General features: G+C 51.5%; 1 protein-coding gene across 2 annotated transcripts in view; it reads right to left on the minus strand.

Annotated features, from left to right (window-relative positions):
* The window catches only part of LOC111143564 (immunoglobulin superfamily member 3), a 93,332-nt gene that overhangs the window by 15,429 nt on the left and 61,074 nt on the right, over positions 1-16,829 (minus strand). The window contains exons 5-7 of one of the 2 annotated variants that reach the window (XM_022497387.1): positions 15,532-15,591; positions 12,743-13,144; positions 8,851-9,255 (exon numbers count right to left, since the gene is read on the minus strand). In XM_022497387.1, coding sequence (XP_022353095.1) covers positions 8,851-9,255; positions 12,743-13,144; positions 15,532-15,591 — 867 coding nt within the window. The remainder of the gene's footprint in view (positions 1-8,850; positions 9,256-12,742; positions 13,145-15,531; positions 15,592-16,829) is intronic. The other variant, XM_022497388.1, reaches the window with a different exon arrangement.

A 16,829-nucleotide genomic window follows, 5' to 3' on the forward strand; every position in this document is an offset into this window, starting at 1 on the left:
GGTCTGAGAACAAGAATCCAAGGAAGGAAGATGTTTTAAAGCATTTCCATTTTTTCTTTCCTTGCCATGTCAAAATATTGTGAAGTGTTGAAAAGCTTGAAAGAGAGGCACTTTTGAAATGTGGTGCCTGCCTGACAGGTGGGCAAAGGGTCAGCTCCTATTCTGTGCTTGGAATTTCCATCCCCATCTCAAGGGCAGGGAGGGCCTTGCCTGAAGCCCAGGAGAGCCCGCAGCCCCCATGCCTAATTAGGAAGATCTCAGGAGTCTTGTCTGGTACTGCCCTGGGCAGTAGGAAGTCTGCCTGCACCATCATCCTTTGTGGAGAGGGGGCGCAGCCCACTTTAGGATAGTAGAATTTTCTTAAAAAAAAAAAAAAAAAGATTTTATTTATTTATGAGAGAGAGAATGAGGGAGAGAGAGCATAAGAGAGGGAAGGTCAGAAGGAGAGGTACACTCCCTGCTGAGCAGGGAGCCGGATGCGGGGTTCCATCCCAGGACCCTGAGATCATGACCTGAGCCAAAGGCAGTCGCTTAACCAACTGAGCCACCCAGGCGCCCTAGGACTGGTGGAATTTTCATTGGTGTGATGACAATACCTCATAGGAGTATTGTGTAGCCTAAATGCAATGATCTGTAGAAAGTTTAGCAAGAGTTTATTTACATTTTTACTACTTCCATTTCATTTTGGTCTCTGGGTTCGGTGCCACGTTCAAAGCACACCATGAGACCCAGAACTGTCAAACAAAGTGGCAAACTTTCTACTAGACGCGTAGCCCCTGGCCTGGGCCCGGTGTTGCCTGAGAACTTGACAGAGATGCAGATTCCCAGACCGCCCCCAACCGCCCCGCCACGGACTCAGAATCTGCCTCTAACAAGATCCCTGGGTGATTCACGTGAACCCTAGAGCCTGAGAATCCCCAGACAGAGCCCCATGAGTGAATGATTTTGGGAGGGAGACAGCACACAGATGATGGGAAAGCCCGGGGCAAAGGCTGGCTTAATCCCCAGCTGGGAGTCAGCAGGAGGTAGGGGCAGGAAGAGAGGCTGGGAGCGAGGCCCCACCTGCCAGCACAGGCTCAGGTGGGTGCTGCCTCCAGGGGGCGCCTCAGGCTCCCAGGTTGTGGGCACTCCCATGCTGTGCCCCGTTTCAGCGAAGGGCGCTTTCTTTGTGCACCTGGAGAGTCTTTCCTAGGCCTTTCATGGGGCGGGATCCTGGGTTTGGCATTCTGGGAGAGGTGGCTGTGTTACAGCAAGGACAGGTGAAAGGCCCAGAGAGGTGTCTGGGGGAACTCAGCAGCCAGGGAGAGCCGCAGCTTCACCGGCCAACCCACCCATCCTGCAGACCCTGTTTTGTATGTCATCCCCCAAGCCCCCGCCCCAAACTCCTTTCTTCCATCAGTAAAGGATTTCCTTACACCCTGGAAGAGCTCTTACAGGCTGTCTCACGCTGAGGTTTGTTTTTTAAAGGCCTTTTGTTTCCTACAAAATTATAAGCATCCAAAGGCCAGGGACTGTGACCCAACCTTTGCTAAACAAATTAAGAAATGGGTGATTGAGCAAATATGTGACCGATCTTCTCTTGGAGATATGGGGATCTAAAGGAGAGGCATTTAATCCCGACTGCGACAGGAGGGACAGCACATTTCACAAAGTGTGCGACATCTGAGCTCAGCCAGCCCTTGAAAAACAAGTGAGTAGGTGTTGCCCAGGCACAGGAAGGGAGAGAGAGGGCACGCAAGAGAGAGGGGACAGGGGAGCAAAGGTGAGAACTGCTCGGCACACCACAGTCAGGGAGAGCAAGCGGTCAGTCCTGCAGGTGAGGTCAGAAAAGTAAGCCTCCACCGGTCTGCAAGGGGCCTGGGATGTGTACCAGACGCTGACCATCTGCAGCTCTCGGGGGGCCATTTGGGGCCTTGTGGGGCCCTCCGACATCAGCATCACCTGGGAACTTGCTGAGACCACTGAACCAAAACGCTGGGGTGGGGCCCGGCAGGCTGCAGCCTCACCAGCCCTCCAGCCAAGTGGGAGGCACGGTGAGTCAGAGAAGACACAGGTGTGGCCGTGAGGTGGCCGCAGGTAACCCAGGAGACAGCAGTTTCTGTACGGGGCTGCGCAGGGCCAGAGGGACAAGCGAGGAGACTCGGGTAGGGAAGGAGTGGAGGAGAGAGGAGGAACACTGGGCTTTACTAAAGATAGGTGACAGCGATCAGAACAGTGAGGCGCAGACAGGGCCAGTGGCCGGACAGCAGACGTCTGTCAAGTTGAGGGAAGCAAGTCAGGCGAGGAGGGAAAGCTATGGGAGAGAAATGAGTGTGTGTGTGTGTGTGTGTGTGTGTGTGTGTGTGTGTGTGTGTCACACCCTCCCTCAGAGAAGGAGATGGCAAAGACACATGCCAGTCAAGCAGCTGCTATACCCTACAGTCCCTCTATCCTAAGCCCCTGCTCTTCTCTCCCTTCATGGTCAGGCCCTACTTGACCCCTAGAATCTCTGGCTGGCCATATTCAGCCTGCAAGGGAGCTCTCCAGCCCCCACCCTGAACCAGGGGGAACTTCCTAAGCCACAAACAGGAGCTTACTGCTCCAGCTTGGGGCCTGCTTGGGGTTCCTCAGGACCATAGTTTTCAGCAGATGTCAGCGAAATCTGCAGGCAGGTTTTTCTTTGTCACATCGATTGGAAGTGGGGGTGCTGAGTGGATGAGGGCCAGGGATAGATGCAAACCCAGGCCTGGGATGGCTCTGGGCCCCAAACCTCTGGCTCTGTCCTACATGACTTTCAAATGACATTCATGTGGGAGAAAATGCCATCCCTGAACCCAGAACCTACTTTCATTTTGCTATCACCACAATACTTTTTTTTTTTAATTTTGCATGGTTTTAATACATGCCAGGTAAACGAAGGGAGGATTTTCCTTTGTTTTGTTCCACATTGCAGCAAGAGTTGCTCAGGATTTCAGAAAGCATGTCGGGGAGAGCCGCACTGCTGGGGCTAACGGGCCTGACAGTCAGTCGGTGTCTCTAGAGACAGAGCAGCGGCATGTCCGCCCAGCATAGCTGTCCCTGAGCACGGAGTCACTGTGCTACGAACTCCTTTTCAAAAACATTCATCCTTTATCCCACAATCAGGGCACCGTAACCATTTCTAAAGGTTATGTGAGTAAGAATGTTATACTGTCTAGGTATTTCATTTTAAGAGTAGTAAAGGGACTATTCTGAATTGTTATAAAAAGGATATGATCTGAGCACCATCAGAACTCCTGATTGCTTAGATTAGAAAATGTTATTTAACCAATTCATAGATTCCTTTCTATGTGCTAAGCACTGTTGTAAGCACTTCATAAATACTGGCTATTTGCTCCCCGCCAGATCTATGAAGTAAGTATCATTACCCCCAAATTTAGAGATACTGGCCAAGGTCACCCTGCTGGTAAGTGGCAGAGCCCAGATTCAAACGCAGGCTGCCTGGTCTGTCCTCGCTTCTAACCATCACATGTGATGACCCTCCACACTTTGGTGTCTAAAAGGGGCTCCCTTGGCCCTCGCCCACATACCTGGGGCCAGAGCCCTCCCTGACCCCATGCTTCAGTCACATTAAACATGCGTGCTGCTTCCTCCCTCCATGATGTTCTCTGTACACGCTGTTCCAAGCTTGAACTGTCCCACTGCCCACCCCCAGGCCGGCCCTCCCACCATCCCTGTGACTCTTCCCCAAGCTTCGACATCTTCCCAGGCCGCAGGACAGCCTGCCAGGCAGGAATGAGGACATGCCCCTGTCTGCAGCTGCAGTACTGAGCATGGAAACTGGCACAGAGTAGGTGCTCAAACATGCTTGCAGAAGCAGCGGGAGGGAGGAGCGAGGAGAAAGCAGCAAAAGTTTGGAAGCGGAAGCAGCTAATGAGGAGTCACCCAGACATGCCCTGTCTGTCTTACCTGCCTGCAGGCAGAGCAGTGACCCTTACATGCCGACTGCAAACAGGTGCACCTGGCGTCACCATGACAACGGGGCCTGAGGAGGTGGGGGAGGGCTGGGGGACTCCCCTAGGGCTCTGGCGCTCCTGCTCACTGTCTCTGAGCCCCCAGCAGGCAGAAGCCACATGCACCCGGCATGTCAGGAGAATGAACCTCAGCTTCTCCTGAAAGAAAGCAGGGGCCACTCCCACTTGGGATGAGGCAGGCTGTCACTTACCAGACTGTGACAAGGACAGCCACTGTTCATATGCCCTGGACCCATGCAAGTCAAAGAAAAAAGCACTCAGCCCTCCCAATCTGCCAGGTCAGCAATAAGAAATTGGAGAAAACGGATTTCGCAGCATCCACAGGGTATTAAATATTCATCCTGACTACCCATCAGTAAAATCCCAGCAGAATACACCCACTGACAAGTCGGCTTTCTACACCGGAGGCTCTCCTCTTGGAAGCTTGTTTATAGCTTTGTCAATCTGAATGTGCAATATTTAATAGCCAGACCGAGAGAGGGTCATAAACACTTGGAAAATGAGTGCTGACATTTCCCTTATTGCTTCTGTATTTAGGAATATGTGATTGGAGGTGTTTTTTTGGTGCTAAAGAAAATCAGAAGAAAGCAAAGCAATGCTTGGAAATTAAAAGAGAAAAGAATTGATTAAGAGCAAGGAATCGAATTTGTTGAACTGGCTTAAAGTTTTGCCTAAATGCCCCATGGGGGTCACATTCTGTGATCGATGGGAGTCAGGCTAATCTAAATCAACAAAATGGGAGTGATGCCATTCCTCGAAGATCTCCTTGGGGACGCACAGATGGAGCAGGAAGTAGGTAAAAAAGAATGGTCAGTGATAGATCCACGATCGATCGTGCCATCCAGCCAGAGATTTTAATGCATCAAATACCTGTGATGTGGTCAGGCCAGCAGGTGGCCCTGGCAAGGACCGGTCTGGGGCACAGATCACACAGAGCCCTTTGGGAGGTGTCATGAACAGTGAAAGGCTGACACATGGACCAGCACGAGAGAGCCAACAGTCCCTGGGTTTCTCTGTGATTCTGTTGGAATAAGAGTATTTTATAAAATATATTTTTTTAAAGATTTTATTTATTTATTTGTCAGAGAGAGGGAGAGCGAGAAAGCGAGCACAGGCAGGCAGAGGGAGAAGCAGGCTCCCTGCTGAGCAAGGAGCCCGATGTGGGACTCGATCCCAGGATGCTGGGATCGTGACCCGAGCCGAAGGCAGCTGCTCAACCAACTGAACCACCCACGTGTCCCAGATTATTTTATAAAATATTCTTAAAAGCGGTTGGCGGCAGGTGTTGGGTGGGGGGACACTCGATGGAAAACACCAGAGCAGGGATAAGAGGACTGTTTTGAGGGGCAAGGACTGGAGGGAGAGCAAAAAGAAGAGAAGCCCAGGCTGGTTCTGAGCTCTGGTATCCCCAAGTCTTAGGAGCCATCTTGTGGCAGAAGTTTGAAGAAACGGGCGTTAGAGGAGACATCAGTTAAAATCCTTCACCATGGGGTGCCTGGGTGGCTCAGTGGGTTAAAGCCTCTGCCTTTGGCTCAGGTCATGATCCCAAGGTCCTGGGATCGAGCCCCGCGTCGGGCTCTCTGCTCCGCAGGGAGCCTGCTTCCTCCTCTCTCTCTGCCTGCCTCTCTGCCTACTTGTGATCTCTGTCAAATAAATAAATAAAATCTTTTTAAAAAAAAATCCTTCACCATTGGCAGACTAGAACCTCTACGGGCACCTCATGGCCCCAACTTGAAAAAAACAAATTGAAGTATCTACTAATGGGTGTCAGGAAATCACGGATGGTAAACCAGAGAGAGGTGAAGTCAAATAAAAGTACCTGGTACTGAAGAGGATCCCTGAGAAGAAAAAAAAAAAAAAAAAAAAAAACTGCCTAGAAAATATGCCATATAATCAAATTAAGAGCTTGGGTTGTGGAGCCAGACTGCCCGTCTGGATTTGCATCTTGCTTCTGCCTCTTATTATGGATCACTGGATAATTTATTTAATGTCTGTCCATTCCTCGTCTATAAAATGGGTGAAACCTGGTATTGTGAGAACCAAGGAAGCTACTGCATCTAAAGCATTCAGGCTGGTGACGAACACACACAAGAAACGCTCCATAAAGATTAGCTGCTGTGTCGTTGTCACTATTCTCACTGCTACAACCACCTGTGCTGTGAGACTCCCTGTCAGCCAGCTCCAAAGATAAACTTCTATTAATGAGGTTGTTAACTCAATGCATTAAGTATGATCTCTGACGATATGGCCTTAAAGAAAGTTAAAGTCCCCCTTTCATCATCCAACCCCACTGCTTTTTAACAAGGCACACATGGGTTCAAATCCCAACCTCCCCCGCCCACACCACTTACTTGACTTGGGCAAGTCAGAACCTCTGTGAGCCTCAGTGACTTCATTGACAAAGTGTGACAGCAAGAGCCTCCTCCCAGGGTAGCGGGTGAAGAAGACACGAGATCACACACGCCAAGTGTCTGACACAGTCAGCCCTCTGGTATTTTCCACTTCTACTTCCCCTGCCTACCCCACCCCCCACCATGAAGGCTCAGAACCAACCCGAGTTGGGGGGGGAGGGAAGAAACGACCATGGAGCTCTTTGGGAAAGGTGAAGTGCTAACTGCATAAATATTTAATAGAGGAGGATGGTAACATTAAGAGGGATGGACTCACGCTCGTGCATCAGCCACTCCCTGGGCAGTGGTGTGTGGCCCCAGCACCCACCAGGCTCTCTGCAGCCCCCAGAGGACCTGGCAGAGGAGGGGGCACAACACTGCTCACCTCGGAGCACAGGCCACGTGGCCCACAGCCCTTCCCCACAGGCTCCTGCGCCACTGCTGCCCCTTCTCGCTCCACAGACTAGTTCGGCACAAGCCACAGAGACCTAAGACAGGCCTCAGAGCAGACCCTCACCCCTAGCTCTCCAGCTACATTTTCCACCCAGGAGGAATGAGATGGTGTGATGGAAAATGGAGAGACCGCTGGAAGCTGAGAAGATCGAGGCCCACCAGCCCTGGCAAGCTCGGTTTTCCACTTGACAAGCTGGTTCACTGCCATCGTGCCTCCTAAGTTACTGGGAGCCTGGGTTTCTCTGCAGAGAAACCACAACAGGGATACAAACATCTCCATCGTTTCAGTGTTGGATGAATTTTTCACATAGGTGCTAGTAAGGACAAAGCCTGGCTCCCAAGAGGAACTTAACACATTTCTACCCCTTATTCTCTTTAGAAACACCATAAGTTCATCGAAATCCAAATAACTGGAATCTTTGCTGAGCTAATTCCTGAGCCATTCCTTACGTGCTCCAGCCTTAGATTCCAAGCAGGGACAGAAGCAAGCAAGTATTAGGAAATGATTCAAAAAGGCAATGTTAGGCACCGAGCCTACCTTCTACAGCTGCAGAATCATGTGACGGGCGCCGTGGCTCACAACAGCGAGCTTGAGAGCCCGAGGAGACCACAAAATGCACAATTACAACTAGAATGTCCTAGTCAGTGAGACAGGCAAGTGTGTCCCTCAGCATTTCCACAACAAGAAGTCATACAAAATGGGGTCTCTGCTTAACCCTCCATTAACCCAAAAATCTACTTAAGCAGCACAGCATCTTCTTTGAGCTTCTTGCTGCTCAGGCTTAGGCTGTAACTGCCCAAGGAACCCCTTTCCATCATTCATACAACTTGCTTGTTCCAAACTCTGGTGCAGAACAGGGCTTTCATGGGGTTAGAAGAGGCCAAGCGGGAGCTCAGACAATACCACTATCACCATATGACGTGGTGGAGCAGAAAGGTTGGTGAGTGGGTAGAAAAGTCCTCTTTGCAAGGCATTCAAACCATCTTTGCAAAATGGGCGGGTCACAAAGTCAGAAAGTCGTCTTTGTAAGTCACGTCTCATCTACACCACCCTTCACAACGAAGGTGCCTGCCCTTTCCTGCTCAGGGGCCCAGCGGCCATGGCAGGAAAGCTGGGCCCATAGCCTGGGCTCCACCTTCCACCAGCTTCCAGCCAAGGAGGAGACGGGACACACACCAGGGACACCAGGAAAGCACAGATACCTACCCCCTCCCATGCATTAGGAAAAGGGTCCAATGAAGGAGCAACCACTCCCCTCTCCCACCCTGGGAAAGGGCATGGGGGAAAAAACACAAGCATTCAAACCCTGGGTCCACCCTTTACCAGCTGCATGACCCTGGGCGAGTCATAGTCTTTCCTGGGCTTGTGAAAGGCTCATAAAACCAGCGACCCCAAGCACCTGCCACGAGGGAAATAACTCAGTAAGGGACTCTCCCGTTCCCTGTCGCGCTCAACATTCCTTAGCTGCCAACAAGGGACAATGGTCCCTCCTCCATGGTGCTGTCGCAAGAATTTAGGAGATGACATTAAGTAAAGAGAGTCTAAAAAGACAAGACAACTAAAAGCGGTTTGCAATCCCTGACTGGATCCTGGTTTGGAAGGAAGAAAAGAAGAAAAACTATGAAGGACATCATAGGAACAACAGGGGAAATGCCGGTAGCATTCCGCAGTGGTGTTGAATTCCCGGGGCCCAACAGCAGTGTCCTGGTTGGACAGGAGAGGGTCCCTGTTCTTAGGAGGCACACACTGGAGGACCTAGAGGCAGGAGATCCGGCCCCTGCCAGTGACCCTCAAATGGTTCGGAAACAACAACCCAAACCAAAGACGGGGAGAAAATGAAGGGGGTGAGAGGTCAGCCACGGACAAGCCAGACCAGCAAACGGGCCTCTCGCAGCGGCCTACAGATCTGAAATTTCTGCAGCTACAAAGCAGGACCACTGAGGGCTCGATGTGCGGCCCCTGTCTGTCCCCACGTGCTGGCACCCGTGGCAGGCCCCCAGCCCATGCTGCTGACCTGGCTGCAGCACCCTGATCTCCAGGAGGTTGGAGGTCCGCTCGGCCAGCCGCGTCCAGGTGTTGTTGTAATTCCTCCGCCACAGCTCGGCCACACACTGGTACTTGCCCGCCTCCGTGTCACTGGCCCGGCTGATGCTTAGGCGCACGTTGTTGCTCGACTCGGCCTTCTCGATGGCTGTTCGGGTTCGGAAGCTGGAGGACCTGTCCCCCCACTGGACTCCTCCATCCCGGGTGAAGGTCACCAGGTCATGGAACTCGAGGGTGCCTACCGGCTGGAACCGCCACGTCACTGACACGGGGACCCGGGCCGGGTAGTGCGGTTTGATGATGCACTGCAGGTCGAAGGAGTCACTGTAGGTCACGCCCGGCGTGCGGGAGATAGCTGTGACAGCGAAGCCCATTTCTGCAGAGAGAGCAGAGACTCCAGCTGTGGGAGGGAGGGGGGACACCTGGCTTTCTCAGGGCAGCATGCCGCAGTGATGGGACTGCTGGCAAGAGAACGGAGCACCGCCAAGGCTCTGGGTCTCTCCTGATGCCCGGACCACGGCTACTTTGGCTCTCACCTGGAAGCACAAGCCCAGAAGGTCACAAGACCCTGCAGACAGAGGCCAGAGGTAATTCTCCTTGAGCAGCACTAAGCAAGTCCCTCCGGGTGAAACCTTCATTTCCATCTGCCTCCCATCAGTCCCCTCGCAGGAACTGAGGTTTGCAGGCAGAGCTCATCCTAGAAATCTTGGGATCCCAGGCTGAAACAGGAGAAAAGGGGTGCCTGGGTGGCTCAGTCAGTTAAGCGTCTGCCTGCATCGGGCTCCCCGCTCAGTAGGAAGTCTGCTGCTCCCTCTCCCTCTGCCTGCAGCTCCCCCTGCTTGTGCTATCTCTCTCTAAAAAATAAAATCTTAAAAAAAAAAAAAAAAAAAAACCCAGAAGAAAAAAGCCCCCAAGCCAACTTCATTCATTGCCGGCAGGGTGGACACAGCCTCCAGCCCCGACGCCTCCCCTGTCTGGTCTGCAGCACATCGGGGCTGGAGAACATGAAGTCAGGTGGCAGGACATGTCCCAAGTTCCTGGGCCAGGCAGTGGAGGTTCACTCACCCACCCTTCTTTCACTTTCCTTGCGAAATTCAAAGGAGATAGGCAGTGAGGGAGCCACAGTACATGGCCAGACCTCGAGCAGGGGGGACTTGGGGTGAGGTGGGCTTCTGCTGTCACAGTAGGCTGTGAGGCTCCCAATACTCCTCACGGACGGCCAGCTGACTAGTCCCTGACCCCAGCTCCTCAATGGGGGCTATCTGACTTCCCTCACCTTGAAACACTACATAACATTAATTCAATGGTTGTGATCATAAAACCAGGGCCAGCCAGCATTTATGGAGCGCCATGCACCAGGCATGCTGCCAATGGCTGTGCTTCCGCCACACTTCACTGAATCCTCAAAATGACCTCGTAGGACAAGGAGGCGCACCATCCATTTCTTATGGGTGAGGAAGGGGCATGGAGAAGTAAAATGGATTGCCCACGGTCAAGCTGCTAGCCAGGGGCAGGTAAGCGGTGTTCTCCATGGGAAGGGGTTACAGGCACAGACCCCTGGGCCAGATGCCTGACAGTGACACTTTCCAGCTATGTGACAGCAGCAAGTTACTTCACTTCTCTCCACCTCGACTTCCCCACCTGTAAAATGGGTCCTTGTGAGGATGAGATGAGTTAATATTTTGCGACGTACTTGGCATGGAACAGTACCTGGCCCACGCCCTATTCTGTCATATATGTCATTGGCTGAAGAAACAAAATGCACATAAAGGAAAGTACTTCAGATTCCGTGGGTAAAAGACCAGGCACATAATGAGTTTTTTAGATTTGTGTGGGGTGGTTAAGACAGCAAACAGGTCGGCATAATCTGCTGAAAACTCTGGATTTTCAATTTGGATTTCATAAGCTATCTTTATGTATCCTTTAAAAAAAAAGTTAAGACCCAGAGACCCAGCCTTAAGCCTGAAGTGGTTGTGGTGGTCACTTGGGTCTCTGCGTGCAGTATATGTTGCCCTGAGGGTGGGGGAACATAGGACCTCAGCGAGAGGCCATGCACCAGGGGCTCCCGGCCTCAACACCCTAAGGGGAGAGAGCTTCTCCAGGCAAGGGACTCTGTCCAGGCTTGACAGAGCACACGCCAGGATCACAGAGCACGGCGCAGCCGGCTTACTCTAACAGAATGGTCACGATGGGCCAGGGCGGCTGGAGGGTGTTCCCACCTGTCATCTTCCTGGGGCGCCTGCTGAGAGCCAGCCATACCTAACTGCACCAATATGAAAACTCATGTAGGTCACGATCTAGACTGACAGGCAACGTGACCCCACAGTGCCCTCCACTCTCCCTGCCCTACCCGCCTTGGGCCGCCCTAACTATGGCTCTGGCCAGAGGCGCCTCAGAGGTAGAGAACAGGAAAGTAGAACCAAGCCCTGGGATCCCAGGTCAGAGCCCCTGGTGACCCTGACTGTGAGAACCACGGACATAAGGTGAGAAGGAAAATTCTCAGGGGATTAGCGGATTCTGTAAGGTGACCTCTGGAGAAGTGCTCCGGACAAATGTTAACCACTCCTTGGATGTCCCTAACCTCATGATGTGGGGAAAAATGACCATGACTGGAAAGTCAGACGTTTCCTCACAGGTGGCATCCCCAAAGGTCCACACTGGTGCTGACTGAGCCGGGGGGCAAACTCAACCAGTGGACGAAGTTTCCACAGACGGAAATCTGAGCAATATGATGACTGCAAGAAGCGGGCCAGTCTTGGGGATTAAGCTTTTAGGGAAAAAAGTGTATTTGTAATCTTGGGTGGATGGTATATTTGTAATCTTCCATTGAGGGAAAAACCAGCCGGGGCTACCATCGTTATGGGTGTGTGTCTAAAGGCGCCACCAGCTCTACTTATGAGGAGAGTGGACAATGTAGTCCCAGGGAGTGGGACACAAAGCCACTGAGGACAGCTGATGTCACAACTGTCCTCATAAACAGGAAGACCTAACAAGACAACAAGTAGCTGACTGGCCTTTTACAATTTAATATGCTGATCGTATTAGACAGATAAACTTGATAGAAGCCTCTTTCACGGCCCCGTGAGAAGCAAATCTAATTCTCTGGTTTTAGCAAATCTCAAGGTATCTTTTAATTTCATGCTAATGAGGAAGTGGCTTTCCTAAGAAGGTGCCTTACAGAGGGAGAGATGAAAGCACAGGCTTTGAAAGAAAAGTGGAGAGACTTCTGGCTTCCCTGGTCTAGATGATGGGTCTGTCCTTTAAAAGCTGCGGCCCTGGGCATATGAGGTAACCCTTCTCACTCAGTTTCCTTGTAAAATTGGGTTTAGCCCTTGGCTAGGTGAAAATTCAAAGGGACAACTGAGCTTAAGTGCTTAGACTCAGCCAGGAACATAGTAAATGCTAAATAAAAGGCGAAAAGAGGTATTTTCTACCCTTGTATGTGCTGCTCTGGCCTTTTGAGAAGGGCTGAGCCCCTGGGCTGCAGGGCAGGAGAGCCTGGGGGCAGGCGAGAGAGGCTCTGCTCTGGGGGGTGGCCGGTTTTGGCAGTGGCCACGTTCCTCCACCTTGGGCCACCACTCCTGCTGGGTGGCCTCAATCCCCTGGGTGGCCTCAATCCCCTGGCCAGAGTTCTGCCAACTTCACTCCTTCCATGCGGACCCAGGAAGGGTAAGTGCCCCAGCTGCCACCAGTCCCCAAGGCCCTGCAACCCTACCCACACTTTGGTAACAGGCCCTTCAATTAAACCCTTCAGAAGGTGCCACCGTTTCCTGCCAGAACTCTGATGGAAGTCAGGATGAGGTTCTTGACAGGGGAGCAGTCTCCCCACTGCCCCACAGAAAGACCACCAGATGCTGCCTTACCGAGAGCCGTGATGGAGATGGGGGTGCTGGCCCGGCGTTCCCCGACGATCTGCCACTCGCCGTCCACAGCCCGCACCCACTCGGTCACGTGGCACTCGTACTGGCCCTCGTCCTCCTTCCTGCTGTTGAAGATGCCCAGGCTGAACGAGCTGGGCTGTACCTGCTCCATCTGGACGCCCCCGAAGCTGCTGCGCTCCCAGTAGGACGCGCCCGGCTGCACAGTGCCGTCCCGGTCTAGCCACATGATGTTGCTGCGGCGGTTCTGCCGGTCCACGAGCTGCCAGATGACGGAGAAGCGGCCCTGCGGCCGGCCTGCCGTGCGGACGCTGCAGGAGAAGTGCAGGTTCTCCCCCTCCAGGATGACACTGGCGTTGCTGGCCACCTCCACAGAGATGCTGCTCTCTGGAAAGAGGGAGAGAGGGCCACACTGTGGCTTTCAGGCCGCTCCCGCCCCCTCCCCATAGAGGGGAAAGGAGGACGGGGGCAGAAGTCATGCTATGCAGGTGCCGGTCACCTGGAGGGTAAAAGCCCCCAGACACTTGCCGCCACTGTGAGCCCTGGCTGCTTCTGGGCACTGCCCCCCCCCCCCAGATTTTAAGATCCATAAACTCAGAGGCCCTTAGCTGGGTGCCAGGATAATGTGTGGGATAAAGAGGGTCTGAGACCAGAGACTGAATTAGATCCTAAGAAACACAGAGCAATGACCTTACGCTTGGGGCATAAAGGCATTTATTGGGGAATCTGCTCAGCTGGGGTTCAAGGATTTTTCCACTTGGGAGTTTGAGTAAGCGGAGTGACTCTGGAATTCTACTTCACCTCCATCTTCCTGCCATTTGGTGATACGGCAGGCAAATAAATGCTGGACATCTGTAACATGTCACTAGAGCCCTTCAAGGCAATATTAGCAAGCAGCACAAAAACAATGGGACATACTTGGAAGATAAACATGAGCTTGCTTGGGTGTGGGTTAAAATGGTACAGGCGTCTCATTTCACAGAGGGGTGGAGAGTACGCTCTCATCCTTCTCATTAACGCAGAGGAACAGACCAAGGCCACCAGCTCTCCATCCTGCCACCTACATTCAGCCCTGGTTCCATGGCTGCAACCTCAAAACCTCCTGCCAATCAAAGTTCAGGCAAAGGATCCACTTCCCTTCGCTCCTTCACTACTCAGTTTGCTGATGTCACTCAGTCAAATTATTTCAACTCTACGTGCTTTGTCTCTAAGATAGGGACAGTGACATTTCTACTATGCATTTTTTTAAAGATTAAAAAATCTTTAAAAAAGTAAGAAGTAAGACTACGCATTTAAGTCACCCAACACACTGGAGGATTCCAAAAGGTGGTCACAGTGATCATGATTAACTATTCCTAATAACTTTTGTTTTTATAAACATCCTGGATGTTCAAATCTGTCTTCATTATGCATACATTCTTTTATCTATACTGAGTTTTAAAAACCAACAAATATTATAGAATACAAACACCATAACGAATTCGGCTTCAGTTTTCCAGGTACCACCCACATGAAACACAATGATTTAAAATCAATCAATGAAATCAAATTCCAGATTAAGCGGCACACCCAATCACGGAGGAGGGACCCACAGACACCCATCACCATGTAGTGAATCGATCTCTTCCCGTATTTCTCCCACAGGCAGAAACAGACAAAGATGAGCACTGAGCCCCAGCAGCTAGTTCGTGCTATGGCGAGGGTGCCTGCTCTCCATTCTGGACTGGCTTGTTCCACGTGAAAAATCGATCTGGGTGGGGTGGGAAAGAGGAATTTTCTCAGGAGCCATATGAAGATGATTTACGGAGATGGGGAGGCTCCCGGTTAGCCATCATCCACGGCACTAAGAAGCCCTAAAAACATGGATTTGGAGGCAAGCAGATGGGGACTCTAGGCCTGGGTTCACTGCTTCCTAACTCTGTAATCTTGGGGCTCTTCTTCAACCTCCCCACGTTTCCATTTCTCTTGTGCAAAATAGAGGCGCTAAGAGTTCCTAATTCTTGAGGTCACAACACTGACAGCACTGTCATCCTCATTAATGATAATTCCTCTTTAAGTTAAAGACCCATCCCTAGCAAGATCATTCCACGCGGGGAATTGAAAGGACAACTCCGCATGAAGTGATAAAAGTCCCTTTGCTTGCCTCCAGCAGAACGACGTGCAGGGCGTCCCTGCCATTCCCTTTGGCCACCCCAGCAGACTCTTCCAGAAGCCCTGGCTGGGTTCCAGTGGGGAATGCCTGGAAGAACCGCACGGTGAGATGGGGCCCTCGGAGAAGAAAAACCAGGCTGGCGGGCTGGGTCCAAGGCAGATAAGAACCCAGGGGCTGCACTGCCTGTTAAGACTAGTTCCGAGTGCTCCTGGGCCTGAGAAAAAGGCAGCCGACAGTGTAGAACTCTCTGGATTAAGCGAGAACTAGGACAGACTAATGAGAATCTGACGGCACGGGTGCCGGTGAAATGTCCCATCAGGAGGTAGGTGAGGCAGCACAGGCTAAGCACGGAGCAGTGGGTCTGGAGCTGGAAGCAAATGTTCCTGATGCCACGCACACTCAGCCGCTCATGGGACTGGCCCTGCCACATCTCTGCACGGTGCTTTGGCTTCTTCCTTCCTAGGATGGATAGGATTGTGGCCTCTGCAGAGATTTCAAGGGCGGGAGCACAGGAAGAAGTGATCTATGCGGAAGCACTTGGGCTCTCGGAAGGAAAAGCGCCATTAAAATCCAAGGTATTATCACCATTCCCGATGTGATCGCTGTACTTTGGTAGACTTACCCAAGTGGCCTTGGGGCAGGATCTGGTGGTGTTGAGGGACTTTAACTACCCAGTTATCTGCTGGAAAAGCAATATAGCAGGCCACAGATCATCAAACAAGTTCTTGGAAGGGGTCGGGGGAAATCTCTTAGTACAAAAGACACAGGAAGTAAAACAGCGTGGCTGCCCTTCCCTGGATCCTTACAGCACAACGAGGAATTAGTTGCAGATTTAAAGGTAGAGAGTCCGTGGTTAAGGCAAGCACAAACCGACAGAAAACAGTCAGGAGAGTGGGCATTCGATTCAACCATTTCCACTCTACAAATACTCAGCAAGCACGTTCCCTACGCAAAGCACCATGCTAGGCATTGCAAGGAAAAAAATAAGAGTCTAAGAAACAAAATAATTTTGAGATTATTAGATGTGTGAGAGAGATTTTAAAAAATAAAGAAATAAGGATGAAAGAAAGGAATCCCATGGGTGAGAAAAGAGAAAAGTGGCAAGACCCCTCTGTCTACTTTATCCTTCTTGCTTGTGGAGAACTATATTAAAAATGGAAAAGGGAAAATCAAAGCATAGAGGGAACCATAACAAGGATAAGGGAAAGAAGAGTTGGAGCAGTTGAGAAAAAGGTTAGAGGTTAGTTTAAAAACTTCACGGTCTTGTTTAAAAATCAGGGCATGGTAAGCTTTAACTCTTTTTAGTAAAAATAGAACTATGAGAGAACTGAGATGTTAATAACGTCCCGATCCTAGGGGATGAGTAAACATGGTAGGAGCAAACGCGGGTAGTGTCCCCAGTTCCCAGCCGCAACAGCTCCCCGCCCGGATGAGGCCAGCTTCCTTGGAGACAGGAGCCTGGCCAGAGCCTTGGAAACCAGCTAAGCTTTCACAGGAAGGCTATGCTCCAAGAAGACGGGAGAGGTCCCATCCACTGACTTTTGAAAACACAACTTCAGTAGGAAAGAGACCCTTAGGGAAATGCCAATCCTTATACGCAAAAACCCAGACAGCAAATCCTTTTAAATAAGGGGCTTTATGACTGAAAATCCTCCCATTAAAGACCAACCCTTGTAAGTGATATTTCAAGGTAGGCATCTGCCCACTTCTTCTGGGCACTTGATTCCCATGTGGGAGCAAAGAGTCATTCCCAGATTCCTGATTTTCCTCCCAGCTGAGCTGGCCCAGCCAGCATTTACAGAGGGCTGCTAACGCTCAGCTCTGGGATGCCCCTTCCAGCCTGCACACACACCCCAGTGCTCTGAGTCACTGGGGGGTAGCGGAGGGGGCGGGGGGGGGGGGGGGGGGGGGGGGGGGGGG

This window comes from Enhydra lutris, unplaced genomic scaffold, assembly GCF_002288905.1.
Source record: "Enhydra lutris kenyoni isolate GAN:26980312 unplaced genomic scaffold, ASM228890v2 scaffoldscaffold9, whole genome shotgun sequence".
Classification (NCBI taxonomy): Eukaryota; Metazoa; Chordata; class Mammalia; order Carnivora; family Mustelidae; genus Enhydra; species Enhydra lutris.